Consider the following 21439-nt stretch of genomic DNA (forward strand, 5'->3'; position numbering starts at 1 on the left):
AACGTGTGTGAGTCTCTCTCTCTCTATATATATAAAGTATATATCCATATATTCATATATCTATATATATCTATAGTTGCCCAGCACTAATGTGTGTGTGTGTGTGTGTGTGTGTGTGTGTGTGTGTGTTTTCAAATAAACAGTAATTTATACAGTATACCGTAATTTATATGTAATTTATTCCTTTGATGGAAAAGCTGAATTTTCAGCATCATTACTCCAGTCTTCAGTGTCACATGATCCTTCAGAAATCACTCTAATATGCTTATTTAGTGCTCAAGAAACTTTTCTTAATATTATCAGTTTAATTTTTTTTTGAGGATTCTTTGATGAACAAAGTTCAGTATTCAGTATCAACAGAATACAAAAACATTTGAGGCATTTCAGGATGTAATTTTTGTGTCTATATTGTCCACAACCATATATTTAATTAGCTGATATAATATTTATCTAGCAATCCATCAGAACTACTACTTTACCATCTGAACTACTATCTATCTGAACCTTTAAAGACCCCAATATTCAGAAAGCCAGGATGGATAAACCATGTCACTGACGTTTTTCAGCAATCCAAGGCGGCTGCATAAACGGGCTAGTCTTTCATCAGCTTCTGATCAGAAAACAGAGGTACTAACTGCATAACTATACTCCACACCAGCCACAGACAGATTGAAATGTCAGTCAAACTCAGTATCAGATTCCCAAGCTTGTGCTCAGTGTCAGGTTGTGCTGCTCTCACAAAAACATCCAGAAACATTTTGTGTGACCCATGTGCCCTAAATTCCACTCTTAAGTAACACTACACACTTCACTGGAGTTTTGAAATACGGGTGTTGAGTGAATAGCGTAACTTCTGCCCTTTAAAGCATAGTACATGCTCTAAGCACAGAGACATATTATATAATATGGAAAAAGTTATCAAAATATGGCCATTTCAATAACCAAAACACTTACAGCTAGTGTTATCTGACTTCTTCATAAGTGAAAGTTCACCCAAAAAGTAAAGTTCAGTCATTATTTACATTACTCTACTGTGTGTTGTTCCAAGGCTTTGCTTTTATTGTGTGGAACATAAAATAGAATAACAACTTAAATATTCCTACTACAGTTGTTTTATGGTGATTTTATGGTATTTGACTCTTTTAGAGCTTGAGAGCTCCTTGTCGTTGTATCTGAAAAGCTGCGTAATAATTGTTCCAAAAAACAAAACAAAAACATACAGGTTTGGAATGAAATGAGGGTAAATAAATAAATGACGGAATTTTCATTTCTGGGTGAACTATTGCTTTAAGTGATAGTCTGCGCACCTCTTCTTTCTTCATTTAAATGTTCTTGAGTTTTCTTGAGTGGCCTGCGTCGTCCTGAGGGGCATAATTAGACTTACGTAAGGCTGCTTTCACCAAGAAACCGTATGATAAAGCAATCCCAAGAATGATGTCAAGGGGCTATGCACAGAATGGCTGATTTTTGCAAACAAGAAGAAAATTAAAGAGCATATTGTGTTTGCGATAGCTATACTGATGGCCATCACCGCTGCTCTGACAGTGGTGGAAAAGAGTGCGCCAGCTAAGCTGTGCCTGGGGAGACGTTGGCTAATTATGCTCGGCGTGTAGGTTTTGTTTTAGAGAGGGGAGGTGCTCGGCTCTGTGCTGTATTTGCTGTGCTAACACAGAAGGCTTTGATCTTTGCCAGTCTAACAGCCTCAGTGCATTCAGATGGACAACTTATTTATTGCTTGATTGCTGCAGCTCAAAGGATTCAAGGAACAGGAGAAGTTTATACAGGTGAGCAACGGAAAGTGGTCTTAAATGACAATGCTCCGACAGAAGGCCCCCAAAAATCCAGCTGTCTGGGAAAACAATCAATGTGAGCCTTAGTTTAAAATGATTTGGGCTCAGCAGAGAAGGATATCAACCACAAACTGGAAAAAAAACTACCCATATACCATTATTCTACAAAGTACTGGGCTCAGCAGAGAAAGATATCAACCACAAACTGAAAAAAAAAAAAAAACCCATATACCATTATTCTACAAAGTGGGTTTTTTTTTTTTTGCTTCAATGTCAGCGTTTTCAACCTGGAAGTAAATACATACACACATACATACCACTAAAGGGTGCTACTACTACTTCTGTAAAATGTATTTATAAAGCACCTTAAAAACCACAGTGTTCTAAATTAATACTAAATTAATTAATAAATTACCACTAAAAAGGATACAATAATGATAATAATAATAGTATAATCATTTCAAACTATTTCAAACAATTCCAAACGAGTAAAGTAAAGTGTGACCTTGAATATCTTGATTCATATGGAATACGTCAGCTTCCAAAAGTAAATCAGGATGTCAATGGGGTGTCGAAGTATAGTCTTTTCTTTCCGATGTAACGTATATCTGAGTGAAACGGCTTCTGGAATGAGAAAACAATGTAGGGCGGAGCTTGATTTTGTCCTTCAGGGAGGGAGCTGATTGGATCATAGGAAATTGGGTGTTGGTAACTAAATGGAGGCAAGATCTGAAAGCCAGTTTGCAGTCACTTGAGGATGATATTTAATCCCACCCTTCGCCGAGATACGTCATGAAGAGAACATGTCAGTTCGAGGGGGATGGGAGGTTAACGTTTTTGATTAAAGTTCCCCTGTGGTGAAAATCAAGCTTTTAATGTTGTCTATGTGGTGTTTTTAATATGCTTTAAGACAAACCATGTGCAAATTCAGAAGTCAACACCATTGCTGAGTATTTGCACATTCATAGAACCGCGTATACTAAATGAGGCAAGGGTGTAGAGTTACATTCAAGCTTTTTTTATTTTAAGGAAAAACGTTTAAATGTCATTTTGGTGATCAAATGTGAGTTTTATCAAAATGTTTGACTACAGGGGGACTTAAAAGATTACGAGGGCATATGAATTTATAAAAATTATGTGCATGGATAAATCATTTATAACATGCATTGCAACATTCTGTAAAAAAAAAAATTGTCAATTTTGATGCATGGTGTACTATTTCTACTGGAGGTCACTGGGTTGGCAGAAAGATTGTCGGTGGCTGTCTGGGTCTGTAAAGGTTGAAAACCCCTGCTCTAATGTACTGGTGCCATCCTGAACTGTGGAACACTTTGCTTTTTCATTCCTAATGCTCCCTTCCATCTTCCTCCCAGAATCCCTGCCACCACCCTTCTCCCCTGCCTCTCTTTTTTCTCTCTCTCTCTATTTTTCTCACTCTCCTAGATAAATGTGTTTAATGCTGATATGAGATTCTCTGCACATCACCCCACCCCTCGGCCCAAAGGCAACGGGCAACAGGACGCGGTGTCAGTGCCACAGCAGAAAAACTGTTAAGCAGATTTACGCGCACGCTTACAGCCCCCCAAAAAATGATGACATTTCCGTGCGCAGCCTGCTGAGGGCTTAAGCGTGAAACGTCTCTTTTTTGCCCTTGCTGAATAAACGGTTTATAATGTAAAATCAAATGTTTCCTTTCCGTCACAGCCCAAGGACCTCAAAACTCAAAGCACACAGTCTTAGGGCACAAAGCATGCGTGTCTGCATCTTATCCACAGGAAAGAGAGAAAAAAAAAATAGAAGGGGAAATGTTGTGTATGTCATGTTCAAGATGAAGACTAGAATACGAGTTGCTCAACAGCACTTGCTATTGATTGCGACAAAAGAAAAAATCAGTCTTATCACAGGAATGCACAATAAAGGCAATAACAAACACTAAGAAAGCAAGACAGATATTAATGTTTAAAAAAGGATAGAAAATACTTTCAGAAAAAGAAAATCAATACAGCAATGTAAGACCAGAAAGAGCCTCTTAGTTTGGTCGTAAGAACAAAACTAAGAGCGTGTGACGGCTGTAAAGACTTGGAGAAAAATTTTTTTTACATTTACTTTCATTTTGTCATCTTTCATTCATTTTAGTCCAAATGACTCAGAGCACTCAGAGTAAGATGGCATTCAAATAACTTTTTAGTTCACCAAGCATACATTAACAAAATATTCAAACATAAAACCCTTTTTTATAAGTAAAAATTGAGAAAGATTTATCAATGTAAATAAAACCAGAGCTCCTAATAGCACATTATGAGCAAGTATTAGCTGTTGTTTAGAAGTAACTTGCGAAATTCTCATGCTTTACAGATGGTTTGCAAAACATTTCCCATGTTTTAGACAGGTTAGACTATTTGCATTATGTACAGTGTAGAGTGTTGTTACAGCAGTCGGACATGCCGAAATTAATGACTTGCGGTTCAGTAAGTGAGTTCGATTAATTCAGTAATGGCTCTTACTGATTTTTTTTGATTGAATGAAAAGAAAAGACTCATAGAGTCATTTGTTTGGGAATAAGACTGATTGCTTGATGTTTCTTGCTGTTACCGGTTCGGAATAATAAATACTTAGATTCCTCATATGCCTATATGATTTAATTGAGAAGAGAAGATGTGTGAAAATGTGTAGGAGAGAGAGAGAGAGAGAGAGAGAGAGAGAGAGAGAGAGAGAGAGAGAGAGAGAGAGAGAGAGAGAGAGAGAGAGAGAGAGAGAGAGCACCCCCACAGAGTCAATGTTCTCTCAAGGGTCAGGCTGTTTTGTTATAAGAATAGCAATGTCTCTGCCTCCATGTATCAAAATAGATAAACATGCAATGTTCTTTGACTGGTCACGGTCAAAACAACATACATGTACAGTACAAGAACAAAATGCAGCAACACATGGTAACATCATGACTATGTGCTCATAGTACTGTACATACAGTACACACTAGATATAATGTATTGTGGCCATAAGGAAAATAATTGTATTGTTCAAATGGTTTGAAATGGTTTTTGCACTCCAAATTAATTTGGAAGTATGACCACAATCTTATCAGTATTGGTAACATTTTACATTAAGGTTCCATTTGTTAGTTAATGCATTAACTAAAGTTAACTAATGGGATCTTATTGTAAAGTGTAACTTACAAATATGCATAGTAATGCATTTTTATAAACCAGTTAAATAAATACTTCACAATTTTATAGTATTTATTTCAAAATAAATACTTCCTACATTATTTTATTATTATTATTATTTATTTATTTTAAAAGCAAATACTATTCATAATTGAATGAGTCTGGAAATGAATGATGATCAGTAGCAAATCAGCTTCACATTATGTAACACTTCAGTTAACAACAAAACAGTCTAAATAGTAATTCTGTACATTATCAATAAAAATGAATGAGCCAAGATGGCAACATGAGAGATTGCTTGACAACTGTGTTATAATTGTCATTCCTTTCAGCGTTGTTATTAACTTAAACAAAATCTATATTAAAAACTAATTTGCATTCATTGCAATACAGCTGAAAACACCTCAATAATAATAAAAAAAATATTAAAATGAAAACCATTACAACTAACAAGAAAAAAATAAGTTGAAGAACTAAAATGATTAAATTAAAACTTAATTAAAAATAAATTAAAGCTAAATAATAATTAAAGCTTAAAAGAACTAATAAAAAATGGCATAAATTAATTAAAATGAAAATAAATTAATAAATACTATAATAGTATATATATATATATATATATATATATATATATATATATATATATATATATATATATATATATATATATATATATATATATATATATATATATATATATATATATATATATATACACATAGTAAAATAATACTGTTGGCAACTATAAACAACTTAGGTAACACTAAATCTGTCTAAAGTCCCCTTGAAATTTTGGGGACAAAATACGAGATTATAAAGTTTTTTTCTGAGTCTTTTTTCTCTCTTTCTTTTCTGTCTTACTCCAGTAAAATGTATGCAATATTATAAATAGACATTTTTAACCTAGAGTTAAGAGTTGTATAGCGTAGAGATTCACAGGCAGTGACATGCAGGATCTACATAGCAGTGCTTGTCTGCCATTAGCGCCGTTTACTGTAGCCCCACTACTGTCAGAAACTTCCATTTCTCATTGAAGGGCAAAAGGGATGCACTGGACAAATTTGCAGGGGAGACACGTGTGTGTATTTTTTCTGTTGGATGGGCCAGGTGTTGCATTCAGATTCCCCTTGAAAGTTGTCCTTTGTCATGCCCTATGCTTTCTACTTTTTTTAACGAATTCATTTTGATGAAATGATGACCGGTGCCAAAGTGTCAGAGACTTGCGTCTGGGGTTGATGTCATAAGTGGTGGAGGGCGGAGCCTGGCTCCTCCCTTCAAATGTGTTCCTCCTTTCACTGTAATATAGGGTGAATGCAAATCGAATTAGTCATCCCAGAGGAACAGTTCATTACCCTTGTGGGTCGCCTCATAGAAAATCAAGACGGAGAATCCATAACGGCATGCGGAATAACCCCCCCGTCCTCTATCCGGCTTGTGTGTGCGTGCATGTCCCTTTGCACGGCTCTCCGGAGAAGGGTTCGCCTGAACGCACATGCCACCAGAGTAAATGTGAACTACTCAGGAGGACATATCAGCTTTTGGAGAGAAAGAGAGAGCAAGAGAGAGAATAAGGGGGGAACTGATTGTACTTTACACGGATAACAGACATTCCATCTTCTCCATTTCCCTCGGGAACGCATCTAACAGTGAACGGGGAGAGAGAGAGATATGGATGAAAAGAGAGAGAGAGAGAGAGTAGGGCTCAGAAAGGGCTGCAAATGCTGGTGATTCACTTGAGCAGAGTTGCGTGAGGAGGCGGCGCGGTTTGGGGTTTGAGGTTTGGGGGGGTTGGGAAGGCAGGGAAGATGCTAGACAGGAAAAGCACATTGTCAGATATGATCAGCTCGGCTGAGCCCGGGGCCAGAGACATCTCTAGAACCCGCGACAGAGCTCTTGGAGCACAGCTTCGTCACCCTTCTGATCATCTGAAGAAAAAAAAAAACCCTCGTCTAATTTATCCATGACTAAAATAACCTGTCGGTTTTGTTTGAGCCTTTCAGGTCTTGTCCGTGTGATGAATGGGAATTTATTAAGAGGGTTGTGGGATGTGGGATTGTTTGATGCTTGTCTGTTAGCCAGATGCGGTAGTTGCGTTAGCGAGCGAGTGTCTATGAACTCCAGACAGGTCTTCAAGAGAGAACAGCCATGCGTCTTCATTTCTTCATAAATGCTTTCTCACGGTTGTCATTAGTCATTAGGACGTGTGGCCTCTCTCGTTTCTCAACTCCTGCTATCCAAACAAGAAAGAGACATTTGTTTTGAAGCGCCATCTGCGTGACTCGCTTTCCGTCTAGCCTTGTCAATAAACACGACGGGCTGACATTTATTTCATTTAAATTTTTGTCTTTGAACACCCCGCATCAAAGACAACCAGGGCACGGTGCACGTCTAAAACAAATGACTTTAAAATTGGACCAAACGAATGTCAAAGAACAACAGAATGACCCCATCATCGCTGGTTCACATCTGTGCGAATGCACATCTGGAAGAAAACAGCTGTTTTGCTACAGACAAGACATACTTCAATAGAGCAACGTGATGCTGTTTTTCAATGGTGTATGAAAAGCCTTCTGCTTGACTAGACAGCAAAATAAACCAAACTATTATGGAAAATTGCCCTGAAAGCTTTAGTAAAAGGACAGTTGCTAAAGATTATGTTGAGTCCAGAAAGAATACGGGCCTGATGGATCTGTTTGTATGGAAATGTAATTGATGCAGCACTGTTCTATCCAGTGATCATGTTTTTTTGTGTTTTTTTAAGTGTGTCTAAAGTCTTGAATAAAAGGACAATGCAGGACACGGAACGATTGTACCGTAAAGACGGATAACAAAAATAAATTTTCAGGGGCTCTAAAAATATACACTGATCCTTCCTCAAAATTTTGGTACAACCCTGTTAAGAATATTTCATAGACGGAACCATATGACATTGCTTTCGTAACTATTAAAAAGAAAGAATCATATTGACCCATATATATATTTCAGAAATTAATGCTTTAATTCTGCAAGGACACATTCAATTGATCAAAAGTGACAAAAAAGAATAAAGAGACACTTTAAAATTAGGTTTCATTAGTTAACTACTTTAATTAACATAAATTCAGGATCAACAATAATTCTACAGCATTTATTAATCTAAATTAATGTTAATTTCAACATTTACTAATACATTATTAAAATCAAAAGTTGTTTTTGTTAACATTAGTTAATGCACTGAGAACTAACATGAACAAACAATGAATGGCTGTATTTTTATTAACTTACATTAACAAAGATGAATAAATAATGTAACAAATGTTTATGTTAGTTAATACATTAACTAATGTTAACTAATGAAACCTTGTGTTACCGCGATTTCTATTCATTAAAGTATCTAAAAATAAATAATAGTTTCCACAAAATACTGTTTTCAACATTGATAATAATAATAAATGTTTCTTGAGAACCAAATTAGTATATTGCAGAAGGATTTCTTCATGATCATGTGACACTAAAGTTTCAGCTTTTCCATCATAAGAATACATTTTAAAATATAATAAAATATTTAAATTGTAATACTATTTTTTGATCAAATAAATGCATCTTTGGTGAGAATAAGAGACTTCTTTTAAAATTGTATTTACCCAAACTTTTAAATGGTAGTGTACATCAAACTTTCTCCAAATAAGAAAATAAATGTTCAATATTAAAGGGCTATTGAGTTCTTACTGTACCTCGATCTGCAGCAGTGCTTCTTCTCTTTGCCTCAGGATCTCCACATCTTCCTCACTGATCTCTGACAGGAATGCTTGGGCATCACCCTCAACGCCCTCCTCCGCTCCGAACAACGGCCCCTCTTCAACCAGTTCACTCAATGGAGTCTGTAGGCTCTATCCATTCCACACACACAAAATAAGAGATAACTTTTTTTTTTTTTTTTTTTTTTTACTTTTTAATACATACAATACTCAAAATCAGCATAGCAGTGGGCTTCCAGAGCTGAATGTTTTAGAAGCCTACAGCACAGTCTTACCACTCCTATCAAAATCTTTTGTTGACTTTATGGTCAAAGCTTCCCTCCATCTTCACATTATAAGCACAGGATATTTTACAGGCAAGTTGTTCTTGAGCAATTTGTTTGCAAAGTTTAAGACACAAGCCAGGATATTGTGATTCTTGCAAATGCAACAAACCTCACAAGTTTGTGACATTCGAACACCTCACAAAGTGACATCGAAATCCAGCAACTATATAAACTGACTAAACTTGACTAAATTTAATCAAAGGATGAGTCTATATACATGTGTGGAGCCCTGAATATTTACTGACCCTGCTTACATCATCAGAGGATCAGAGCATTGCGGATGTTCTCAGACATCAGACCTGACTTTGGTTAAACTTCTATAATTACACAACTTTCCTTGAGATCATTTGTAAACATCTTATATAATAGCAAAGCACTGACATTTCACGGCTATGTATAATATAATACAATGATAATGACTCGCCACCTCATATTGCAGCAGAAGTATCGCAAAGGAACAGCCTGCCGCCTTTGTTAGTCATTTAGGTTGAACTCTCTGTCAGCCTGAAGGTTGAAGAGGTGGGAGTTGGTCACTTAGAGAGGGCCACATTGATCTGCTAATTTCTCGACTTGCATATGCATGACATTGATAAAGGCCAGAGGCATGCTATTATTTTTTGCAATGTGTTGGATGACTCATTGTATTCTTCCCTCTCAGAATTAGCACATCCGATACATCTCGGTCCAGCACAATGCCACCCTGAGAGCATCATCTGCTTTGCGATATTGTTGTCGACCCACTCACTAAGGATATCATTGTATATTAGGTCATAGAGTGGCTTGTAGTTGGGAGGTTTTCTCATCTATTGACAAGATGTAAAGCATAAATTATCCTCTTAACTGTATCTGTACCTCAGATGCATATTTGTGACCCTGGACCACAAAACCAGTCACATGGGTCCATTTTTTGAAATTAAGATTCATACATAATCTAAAAGCTGAATAAATAAGATTCCCATTGATGTATGGTTTGTTAGGATAGGACAGTATTTGGTCGAGATACAACTATTTGAAAATCTGGAATCTGAGGGTGCAAAAAAATCAAAAGATTGAGAAAATCGCCTTTAAAATTGTCCATTTATGTTTGCGATTGTGCTGCATTCACTCACAAAAGTAAATGTTTTATATATTTATGGTAGGAAATTTACAAAATATCTTCATGTAACATGATCTTTACTTAATATCCTAATGATTTTTGGCATAAAAGAAAAATCGATAATTTTGACCCATATAATGTATTGTTGGCTATTGCCACAAATATACCAGTGCGACTTGTGACTGGTTTTGTGATCCAGGGTCACATTTTGCCCTGAAATTAAGTCTAAAGTTTATTCAATTCTAAATGTAATACAAATACTTGTCTAATTTGAAATTTAGACTAGATAAAGTACAATCAAATTTGCTTTGACTTTCCTCAAAATGTACAAGACAGTTCCCACATGATTCCCTATGATGGAGAGAGAGGAGTCTCCTATAAAGGCAATGGATCCAAATCACATTAAGTCAAAGGATCAGCATGACTCATTCAAGACGGGATATTCCCAGTTTAAGGCGTTTACTCAGAAATGTCTCACTAATCTAAATTCTCTGGAGGATATGTGCTAGTATGTAAAGTACTTCTGATTTGAAGACTTACTCGTTTCACAGTGGCTTTGATGCAGTTTTTTTTTTTATTGTTTTTTTTTTTTTTTTACAAATTTTGTTTTAAATTTGTTCAAATAGAAGTCAGCACTCAGTGTAAGTCCTTTAAATGCTTGAGACTGAAAGATGGTTAGATTAAGGCAAAGACCAAAATATTTACATCAGTGAAGGCATTTTTCGGCCAATCAATAAAAAATTTAATAATCTTGACCCCCAACGGTTTTAAAAAAGATAGGTCTCAGGTTATTTCTAACGATTGTTTCCTTTGTCAGAAGACTAAAAGTTTAAACAAGCGGGAAAGATACTTACTTTTTTCTCTGATTCCTAGCATAGGATTTGCAGCTACAGTTGTAATCAAAATTATTCAACCCCCATTGCAAATTAGGTTTATTGGCAAAAAATACAGACTTTCAGCTGTTTGCAATTAACAAATCAAACAAAAGTAATTGAAATAGCTCAACACAACAAATGTTTCAAGTGGTTTCCCCAAATTTAACTGAAACATTTAATGACTTCTGCAGTCTCAAAATTGTTTAACCCCCTAAACAGAATCCCTCACAACAGCACATGACATATCTGAACTGGCTAGGTTTGTTGAGTGTCACGTTTGACCGCATGTTAGAAAGACGTGTCAAAAGAATGGTCCAAAAAGTTAAGAGAAGGTATCATCGCCCTTCACAAATAAGGAATAGGATAAAAAAAGATAGCGAAGGCACTACATGTTCATAGAGACACCGTTGGAAGTATAGTTTGCAAGTTCAAAGTTAGAGGAACAGTGGATAAACTACCTGGACGGAGCAGAAAAAGGAAGCTATCAACGGCTGCAACCAGATTTCTGAGAAGGCAGGTTCAGAACAACCTTGAGTGACTGCAAAAGACCAGCAGCAAGACTTGGTGGCAACGGGCACTGAGGTTTCAGCTTGCACAGTAAGGTGCATACTAAACACTAGTCAGAACTCCAAGACGTACACCACTACTAACACAAAAGCACAAGAAAAGTGCTCAAAATCATATAAATAAGCCACTGAAGTTTTGGGAGTCTGTTCTGTGGAGCGATGAAACAAAACTGGAACTTTTTGGCCCTATGGATCAATGGTATGTTTGAAGGAAGAAAAATGAAGCATATGCTGAAAAGAACACTCTGTCTATAGTTAACTATGGTGGTGGCTCGGTGATGCTCTGGGGCTGCTTTGCATCCTCTGGCACTGGAAACCTACAGTGTGTGGAAGGCAAGATGGATTCATTGAAGTATCAGGAAATCCTAGGAGAAAACATCATGCAGTCAGTGAGGAAGGGCCTTCCAACAGGACAATGATCCTAAGTATACCTCAAATTCCACCAAGGCTTGGTTGCAGAAGAAGTCCTGGAAGATTCTTCAGTGGCCATCACAGTCACCTGACTTGAACCCCATAGAAAATCTCTGGTGGGATTTGAAGAAGATGGTTGCAGCACGCAAACCCAAGAATATTACTGAACTGGAGGCCATTGCTCATGAGGAATGGGCTAAGATTCCTCAGAATCGCTGCCAGAAGCTCGTGTCTGGTTGTAAATCTCATTTGCAGCAGGTCAGAACAGCAAATAGTGTTCTACTAAGTATTAAAGATGCTTGCCCTTAAAGGGTTGAATAATTTTGAGACTGCAGAAGTCAATAAAAGTTGCATTTTCAGTTGAATTAGGGGAAACCTATTTCAATTACTTTTGTTTTATTTGTTCACTGCAAACAGCTGAAAGTCTATACATTTTGTTAATAAACCTGATTTGCAATGGGGGTTGAATAATTTAGATTACAACTGTATATAAAGAGCTGGGAACTCTATAGCCTCGCATCACTTAAATCACTCGCATGATGTTAAAGACTTTCCCATTATTTTTGTATGCTGACCATACTGATGGATGCATTGAAAGTATGAAAATAGAAAAAGCAAGAGGTTGCAAGCAACCACAATGAATAAATTATCCAAATAAATAACCCTGAACCAATTTTAACAGCAGATAAATGCAAAATAATTCCTTCATACATCCATCTTTTATGTTTTGTCCAAGTATTCAATCTATGTAAGCCTGTTTCTTCCTCAGGTAATTGTGAGATAAAGTTAAACAACATATATAAAAGTCACAACTGCAATATATGAAGTCACCATTACAAAAAAAAAAACATAGAAAATAAATAAAATTAAGTGAGAAATATAATAACATTTAAGAAATAGTTCCAATTGCAAGATACAAAGTGACATTGTGAGATTGAAATGACAAATAAATTCATAATTAATAAATACATTTGTTTAATCTATAAGGCAGAAACAGACTGCCATAAAAACCAGTGCATTGCTATTAATATTATTCAACATAATGGCATGTGAGTCAATTACAAATTACACTTGAGATAGAGAAACATATACATTATCATGAGTACTAGGTGACTCATGGCGATTTATATGTATAAATGAAATGTTTAAATGATATATAAAAACATACACTGCTGTGATTTTTACATTTATAATAGTGAGTCATGTTCATGAATCATAGTACAGATTGGCAGTGCTGAAAACAAACCCCGTTCTCGTTTGAACTCTGGTGGAACCTGGCGATCAAACAACTGCTTAATAACATCTTACTCTTGACTAACAACTCCGAATGTTGTTTGTTTTGAATGTGTTCTTGCAGTTCATATTGGAACTACACATCCTGTTTGATTGCTCTGGTCGGGTGTTTCCAGGGGGGATTGTGGAAGAAGACAGGAAGATCAGAGACATAGTTACAGGTGACAGGAGTCTCACATAAAAGCAACATCTCTAGAGAACAACAGGAGGGGAGGGAATAGAATAGGAGCGGAGCAGATTTGAACAGACTTGAGACTGTAAGACAGGAGTGTGTATGTATGTGCTATAGTCACATACCAGCTGAGCCAATCTGAGCTGCTGTTGTACTGCAGGTAATATTGAACGCAATTCCTACCATTCAGTCAACACTTTCAATCATCAGTACATGCTTGAGCCACCTCAGATGAACTGAAAATTTAAGATTAATGGGATCTGGAAAAAGTGTGGCAATGAAGATGTCAGCTTTGGTGTGTTTCATCAAATGAAACGCTTCCAATGAGAGTGAACATCATTAGAAATGTCATATGTGGTCATTCTCAAGGCATCTTGTTTCTTTTAGACATCTTGTTACTTTTCTTTTTGTTCTCACAGTGGAACCAAATTTAAGATATCACCTGGGAAAAACTGGGGTTAAAGGAATAGTTCAGCTAAAAAAAGACAATTCTATCATCATGTACTCTCTCCCATGTTGCTACAAATATTTATTTATTGTGTGGAACATGAAAAAAAAAATCAGATAATGCACAGCCACTATTTTTCATAAGGTAAAAGTGAATGGGAACACTGTTGAGCTGTCAGAATTTTATGTGAATTATGACTTTAAATGTCTTGCTAAATGACATAAAGGAGGTATGCATCTATATTGCAGGCCAGATCTTTGACCACCTCTTGATCGACAGGGCTGCACGTTCTGTACCACAAACCACATAGTGGTTCCAAACAAACTTAAAATGAGGGCTGAGGTTTGTATGTGTCAGGAAATTCTGACAGTTAATATCCGACCTGCTAGAAAATGAAGTGCTGAGAAAAGGGGCATCAAAGAGCTCCTCATCCACATGCAATCACACACGCAGTCTCACTCTTTATCTTACTGTCACAGGGATGTCGAAAAGCTCATGAAAGAACAAAGAGGAAGAAGTGGACTCTCTCTGGACTCTGAGATATTAAAGCCCCCTCACCTGTTTCCTGTCCTTTTGTGCAGAAGGAAGCAAGGCCCTCGAACGATCTGCAATTTTCTGTCAGAGAAAAGAAAAAAATTACATTAATATGCAAATAGTGCCAGACTTGTGACAGCAGCTGGGAACTATTGTAACACAAAATGTATTTGATTACAAACAAGCTAAAGTAAAGACACTTATTCAGCATGATAACAGAGTTATCTTTCTCCCTGGGGAAAAGAAAGAAATTGTTTAACTTTGTGAGAGGAAAAAAAATATATATATATAAAACCTATTTTTGGGAATGGTATTTTTGTCTAAAATTCTAATGCCGTGAAATGGTAAATAATATTTCACAGATGCTCACTGTCACTGGAAGCTAAAATAATCAATCAATAATCAATTTTATCTTGACTGCTATTGGGAAAACCAATATTTCATGTGTACCTTCTGCAGGTCTCCATATCGCTGCACAGAATCCGATAGCTCTGTTTTGAGTCTCGTCAGACGGAGCCTGTCTTGCTGCAGGAAAACAAAATGGCATAATTTTTTTAATGAACACTTGGTCAGTTTGACAACACCAAGTTTAAATGAAATGAAATGACCATTTTATAACATTATTGTTTGTCATTGCACATGCCAGTGGAATGTCTCTCTACCATGTTCAGATGAAACCAATATCACTGGATATACATTATATAAGAAATATTGTTCCAGTAACGAAAGAAAAATGAGAGATTTATAAAAGTCAAAGAAGCATGACATTTACCCGTGAAGATCCGCTGATGATGTCAGTGAGTTGTTTAACAAGCTGGCTTGTGCTCGTTATGACTTTATTGGTTTGCTGCTGTGTGGAATGTCTGAAAGAAAGGGAGAAGGGGATAGAGAGAGAGAGCGAGAGGGGTGAAGAGACAGGTAATCATGCTTTACAAACCGCAGAAGACGATTCAAAATGATTCATCAACTATCCCAAGGTGCAATGCTCTCCAGGCTGGGCTAGTTTTACAGCCCTATTGGATGGATAAGGCTCAACCAATTAAGTAAATCAATATTAATGACTGTGTGACAGAGGAACAGCATTGTGCAGTGAGGGACTGTGTGTCATGACTGCAGAGCTCAGATGATGTCAGGAAGGCTTTAGGCTCCAGACAGGAGTCAATCTGCCGCCCCGGAGGAGAATCAAAGGATTAAACGTTGTGTACAGAGACAGCAAATCAAACGGAGGAAAGGTAGCACAGCACAATGAGAGGTTTGCTGTACTGAATGCATTAATAGAGCAGATGGAAATCAAGACTGTATAAATTGGGTTTATAGAGGCCTATATTTATGACTGCACAAATAAAAGGGAAGAAAAGGAAACAGTATGTGAAAGACTGGACCAATGCACAGGCTTGTCTAACATTTGCCCAGAGCTCCAGACCAACAGGGGGCCCTGAAGGGTTAAAGAAACAGTTCATATTTACTACACTTCAGGGTTGTGAGCCATTCAGAATTTAATTCAGAATTACTTTAGGTGTGTCTCGATCAGCTCCCTAGTTCATTTGTCAGGGCACTGATCAGGGATTCAGCCATTTTAAAGGTCGTCTCAATAGCAAAATCCATCCAGTGCACTGAAACGTTCGCTCCCTAAAAAGTCCCACAATGCAAGAGCAAATCCAGGGAGCATCGACGGTCACTATATTTCCTTAATGGAAGTTCTAAAGTATGAACCCTAAATCTTTTTTTTTAAACACAAACCATTTATTATTAATTCAATTATTGAATTATATGTCAGCATATGCATACATCGCTACACAGGTAATGAACATAAGCTAGCAAACATTTATAATTTGCTTACGGCTGAAAGGTTGTTGGTCCTTACTGTCCTTGCCAGTCCCCGGATTAGTGTACACAATGTACTGGTTGACGACCTAGTATATTGAACTTGAATTGACGTAGCAAACAGGATGCAGAAATGCAATTCAAATTTGAACATAATTATAATTCAAATAAATTGAAAAATCAAAACAAAATTATCATATATGTCTGTAATTCTTAACTAGACAAGTAAAATGACAAAAGTTTTGGCTTGACAAAGCCTTCTTTGAATTTTTTTTCAAGTTTAAAAAGCCTTGAAGTTTTAAGGTTTATGGGCTAGACAGACAGACAGACTGACTTCCCAGAATGCATTACCTCTGTTGAATTTCTCTGAATTGACAATTGGTTCCTCTGTTTGTCATTACATTCCAAAATCAAATTCTACTTCCTGTGGGATATGGCCAGTTCAATTCATATTCACATTCATGAATTAAAGGGGAGACAATTCTTCAGTTCTGAATTTTGCCCAACACTGCTACACTTACTTACGTTTAAAACATGTATTGTTTTATTCAAATAACAGAGCAATGCCAAGTTTTTAAGATGCTTTGGCAAGTTAAAAAGATTTCACATGATGCACAATGAATCAATGTCCATTTTAAACCATTGACCAATCATAGCAATCTGGGGGTGGGATAAACACTGTATAGGATTTCATGCACCCATAAACGCGCCTTCGGTTCACTTCTGTTACGCTCTGTCTAGCCATTTTTTAATGCTAGAATGCATCCTCTGTGAAGGGCCCCTGAGACATTCATGTCCTGGGTGTGTCAACGTCATAATCCATCTCTGGAATCGGGGTGAAAAAGGAGGAAGTGTAGTCCGAAAGAGACTGGAAAGCAGGCAACAGTGAGATAATTAAAGACATTGAAAACTTGAGCCTGGCTATACGTTATTTCCACTTCTGAGCTGGATGGAAGATAGAGGGGGAAAAAGGGGCCAACGGGTCAGAAACTCGTGAACAAATATAATCTCCTGATAGAAATTCTGTTTTCTCCTCATGCGGAGCGAGGGGTTTGGATAAGGCCATTGATTTAGTGTCTGCGCCCTGCTCCGCCTGATCCCTTCCTTTAAAACCCAAACCAAGACCACCGGCCAGAGCGCCTCCTGCTCTCTAGAGATATGTGGCGGAGAACGCGGGCGCACATCCCACTCAAATATTGATTTAAAAAAAACGAGGAAGGAAACGAGGAGAGAGGCGTCAGGCAGAAACATCTCCCGTGCATTTGTTATGGGTTGGGGCATGTCACTGTCGTTCTCAGTCCACGAGAGAGAAACGAGACCAGTCGAGCGGAAAAGCACCTGTAACAATAGAGGCAGCAGCACTCGTGCTGTGTGAACAAAAAAGGAAGAGGTCCACAGTGAACGTTCTAATCACACACCAGAGAATAGGGGAACATGGCTGAGCAGTTCAACCAAAAAGCTTGACTTTGGGTTTTTTTTTTTTTTTTTTTTTTTTTACATGATCAGTCCTTTTCAAGGCTGAACATGAGCAATGACTCACTCCTCTACAGTTCTGAAAACATGGACTCAATATTACTGGATAGGGTTAGGGTTAGGGTTTAGACCATAGGGTTTTATGTTTAAAAACTGCCCAGAAAAGTACTACAACGATGACTGAAATCTAAAAACATTTATTTTTCTCCTCCAGTAATTTTAATCTGAGAACCCATGGCATTGCAAAATAGGTTGGTGTTGGGTTTTATGACACAGATGATAGTGCCTTGTTGGATGTATCAGTGGGTCATTAGTGGTGGATTAATAGTGGATAAATCTGCAGCAGACAGGTCATCACTCGGCAGACAGTTTGAGTATTAAAAGAATAGTTCACTCAAAAATGAAAATCAACATTCACCCTAAAATTGTTCCAAACCTGTATAACTTTCTGTGGACCACAAAAGGGGAAATTCTGAATACTGTGCAGACCTTTATTTTCCATGAAATTACAATGAATGGGAAGCATAAAGCCATAATATGATAACTTTTTTAAAAAATATAATATTCATATTTCATTAATTCTAATTATATTTTATTTATTTTACATTTCTTTACTTAGACTCAATATTATTTTAATTTGTCGTCTTTTGTGCTATTTTCTCCCACCACTCTTACATTAACAAGCACTTAAAGACTTACAAAAAGATTAAAGAACTATATACAGTATATATGTGTGTATGTATGTGTATATATATTTTTCTTTTTCTTTTGTATAAATTTAATTAATTTCAAGTAAATAAACCAAAATGTAAGGGATTTTTCCACATATAATCTTTACCTAAAGGTGGGCTGTTAGTGTTAACTGCTAACTGATCAGCTTCAGTCCCTGTTCATTGCAATTGTATTGAGGAAGAAAAGCATGAAAAATGATAAGTCATCAGGAAGCCATACAGGTCTGGAACAACATGGTCATTAATGACAGATTTTTCATTTTGGGATGAACAATACCTTTAAGAAAGCGACAGTTTGAAAAATCACAGGTATCACATGCACCATCACAACACCGTCTGATACACAGACAAAAGGTCAGCGTGTCAAAATTTGCATACGTGTTATGCCATTGCCAATGCCACATTGGCGGTAGTTAACCTGGTGCCCGAGATAACCGAACATAAATCACAGAAATTCAGTTGACTGAAAGATCTGAAGGAAGCAGAGTCAGAAATCACCAAAAAAGATTAGAAAAAAAAGACCAAAAGGACAAGGACAGATGCATAAGATTGACTTTGCTCTGTTTGATAGCGATTGAAGGAGGGAAGAAAGTCTTGAAGACAAAAAAAAAAAAAACGGAAATAAACCTGTGGTCAGAGACATTTTTTGCTGTCAATAAAAAATGTAGCAGCTATAAATCGTTTTATAGCTCAACAATAATGCCTTGGTTTAGTCACAGCAGTACAAATAAAGCCCTTTGAAATGTCCATGACTCAACCTCATTATATTGCACACTGTGATCCACTGAACACCTTCAATACGCCCTCAATTACAGCTTCCTGTGTTCTCTCAATGGTAACACGTGAAACGCAATATGGCCTACACAATCTCAAGGGTCGACACGCAGCAGTGGAAAAGTTATGTTATTACTCATCCCACATATTCAAAACCCAGCAGTTTATTTCCCCAAACACTGTTTAGTCATGGTCCGCATTTACCATGTTTCGTGTCTGTTGAGTTGGCGGAGAAGAATATGAATCTTCCTCTGCTTTGACTGGCTATGGCCATCTTCAATCTGAACATATAGACTGAGTCACTTCTACAGCTCAGGTGGGTTGCTACTTGCTAAATGAAGCTCATCGACTGAATCATTGAAAAGATACAACAGGAGAAGTCCAAGGTCAAATAGATTTGAATGATGGTATAATGAAATAGAAGCCATAGAAAACTTTCAGATGTCCACTTCTGGCAAAGTCCACACACACGTTTGTGTTTAAGCTTGAGAGGTAAATGTCTGTTGGGGCAAGTTGTCAAATGTGTGTAAAACATTCTGGTAACATTTTATTTCGATAGTCCTTTTTAGACATTCTACTAACTAAGCAACTTTGCAACTATGTCAACTAACTCTCATTAGAGTATTAGTAGACTGTCTGCTTAATATATGCTATTAATTTATTTTGATGGTCCCCTAACAGACATTCTACTGACTAACTTTGCTAGTGTAACCGAGGCCAGCTAGTAAAAACTGTGCGAGTAAATCTCACTGGCCTGGTCTCAAGAGGCGCACTAGCGACTGATGTTAGAAAGCTGTGGTCTTCGTAAGCTCGCGCACTGCGGTTTCAAAGTTTGTACAACGTCATTGAACATGTTTTTGCTGTTCTTATTGCATTTACACAGCTTTAACCAGCAGATGTCCTCTGCATGCTATGTTTTGAGTGAAACTAGTGTAATCGATCTAAAAATCTAACAGTGAATTTAGCTGACGTAGTCAATATAGTGGAATAAAAACAATATTATAATACATATAGGCTAATACAATAACTATACTTTTCAACGCAACTTCAAAGGAAGCAAGACAATGTTGTCAAAACGAGCACTGGATACCTGAGGTAATACTTATCACCATTTATTCCGAGGGTATGAACGATTGTTTTCCATATCCGTTTTCTTGAAAAGGGGCTTGACTTGTCATACAGTGGTGGATTTTTCTGTGCCTTGGCGATTAACTTCTCCACAATGTCGTCTGTCATTTTAAATGTGCGAGCCCTTTAAAATTCGAGTGGATTCTGATTGGCTGTCAGTGTTTTATCCTTCGAAAGCTGGTTAAAAAAATAATTCAGCAAGGGGTCCCAAAGATATCGTTCCTCATATCTTTATCGTTATAGTTGTGGTGTGAACGCTGCTATTCTTTAATATGGAGAATGATTTTAGAACTATATCTTTATCGTTATATTATCGTCCTTGGTGTGAACGCGTCTTTACTTTACATGCTCATCTCATTGTTTGTGTACACAGTTTACTAAAAAGAAAGATTTTGAACAACTCACTGTATCGTTATCTGTGCCCGCCGGCATTTTGACAGTCAAAAATAGTCGATTTCCGAATGCGAATGAACTGACTCTGAATTTTAGTATTGTTTATTACATGAGGATCCTTTTTCAAATACAAGGTCAATTATCCGTGAATTTATATTGAACTAAGCTTTAGGAGCTTTCCATCTTTACTTTCCTCCCTGTTACGGAGATCGACTATTTTTGACTGAAAAAATGCTGGCGGACCACTGATGTGGACCACTAATGTCATTCTATATCAGTGCGGCGGACCGAAACACAGTGAGTTGTTGAAAAATCGTTCTTTTTATTAAACTCTTTGTACACAAACAATGTTCTCAATGCTCGAGCCCCTGGTGATACTTCGAGCAAAGTTTCATGTTGTGTTGGACCTTCTTAGTGTTTTAAAAATGACGATTTTTTATGCTATCATAAAAGTGCCCCATTCACTCCCTATTCACAAGGCATTTAACCCAAAACGAAAATACGGTCAAACTTAAAAGGTGTGTTTCCATTCTAATTATGCTTTTAAACGAAAGTTTGCCTCGAGTAGATTAACAAAAAGACCCTAGGTTGCATTTTGGCGAGAGTTACCCTTTAATAAACTGTATCTTTTTCTAAGGTGTGTAAGGTGCAAGGTAAGCCTCCATTTAAAAATCCTACCCTGAGAAATATTCACTGGAGTAAAA

The 21439-nt window shown here is 37.0% G+C and overlaps 1 protein-coding gene across 1 annotated transcript in view; it reads right to left on the reverse strand.

Annotated features, from left to right (window-relative positions):
• The window catches only part of tsnare1 (T-SNARE Domain Containing 1), a 131956-nt gene that overhangs the window by 48487 nt on the left and 62030 nt on the right, over positions 1 to 21439 (reverse strand). Inside the window, exons 5-8 of the mRNA XM_081388397.1 lie at positions 15185 to 15275; positions 14863 to 14937; positions 14437 to 14493; positions 8668 to 8823 (exon numbers count right to left, since the gene is read on the reverse strand). Of these exons, the coding sequence (XP_081244523.1) occupies positions 8668 to 8823; positions 14437 to 14493; positions 14863 to 14937; positions 15185 to 15275 (379 nt within the window). The remainder of the gene's footprint in view (positions 1 to 8667; positions 8824 to 14436; positions 14494 to 14862; positions 14938 to 15184; positions 15276 to 21439) is intronic.

Source organism: Scardinius erythrophthalmus (genome assembly GCF_964197995.2).
Source record: "Scardinius erythrophthalmus genome assembly, chromosome: 16".
NCBI lineage: Eukaryota > Metazoa > Chordata > Actinopteri > Cypriniformes > Leuciscidae > Scardinius > Scardinius erythrophthalmus.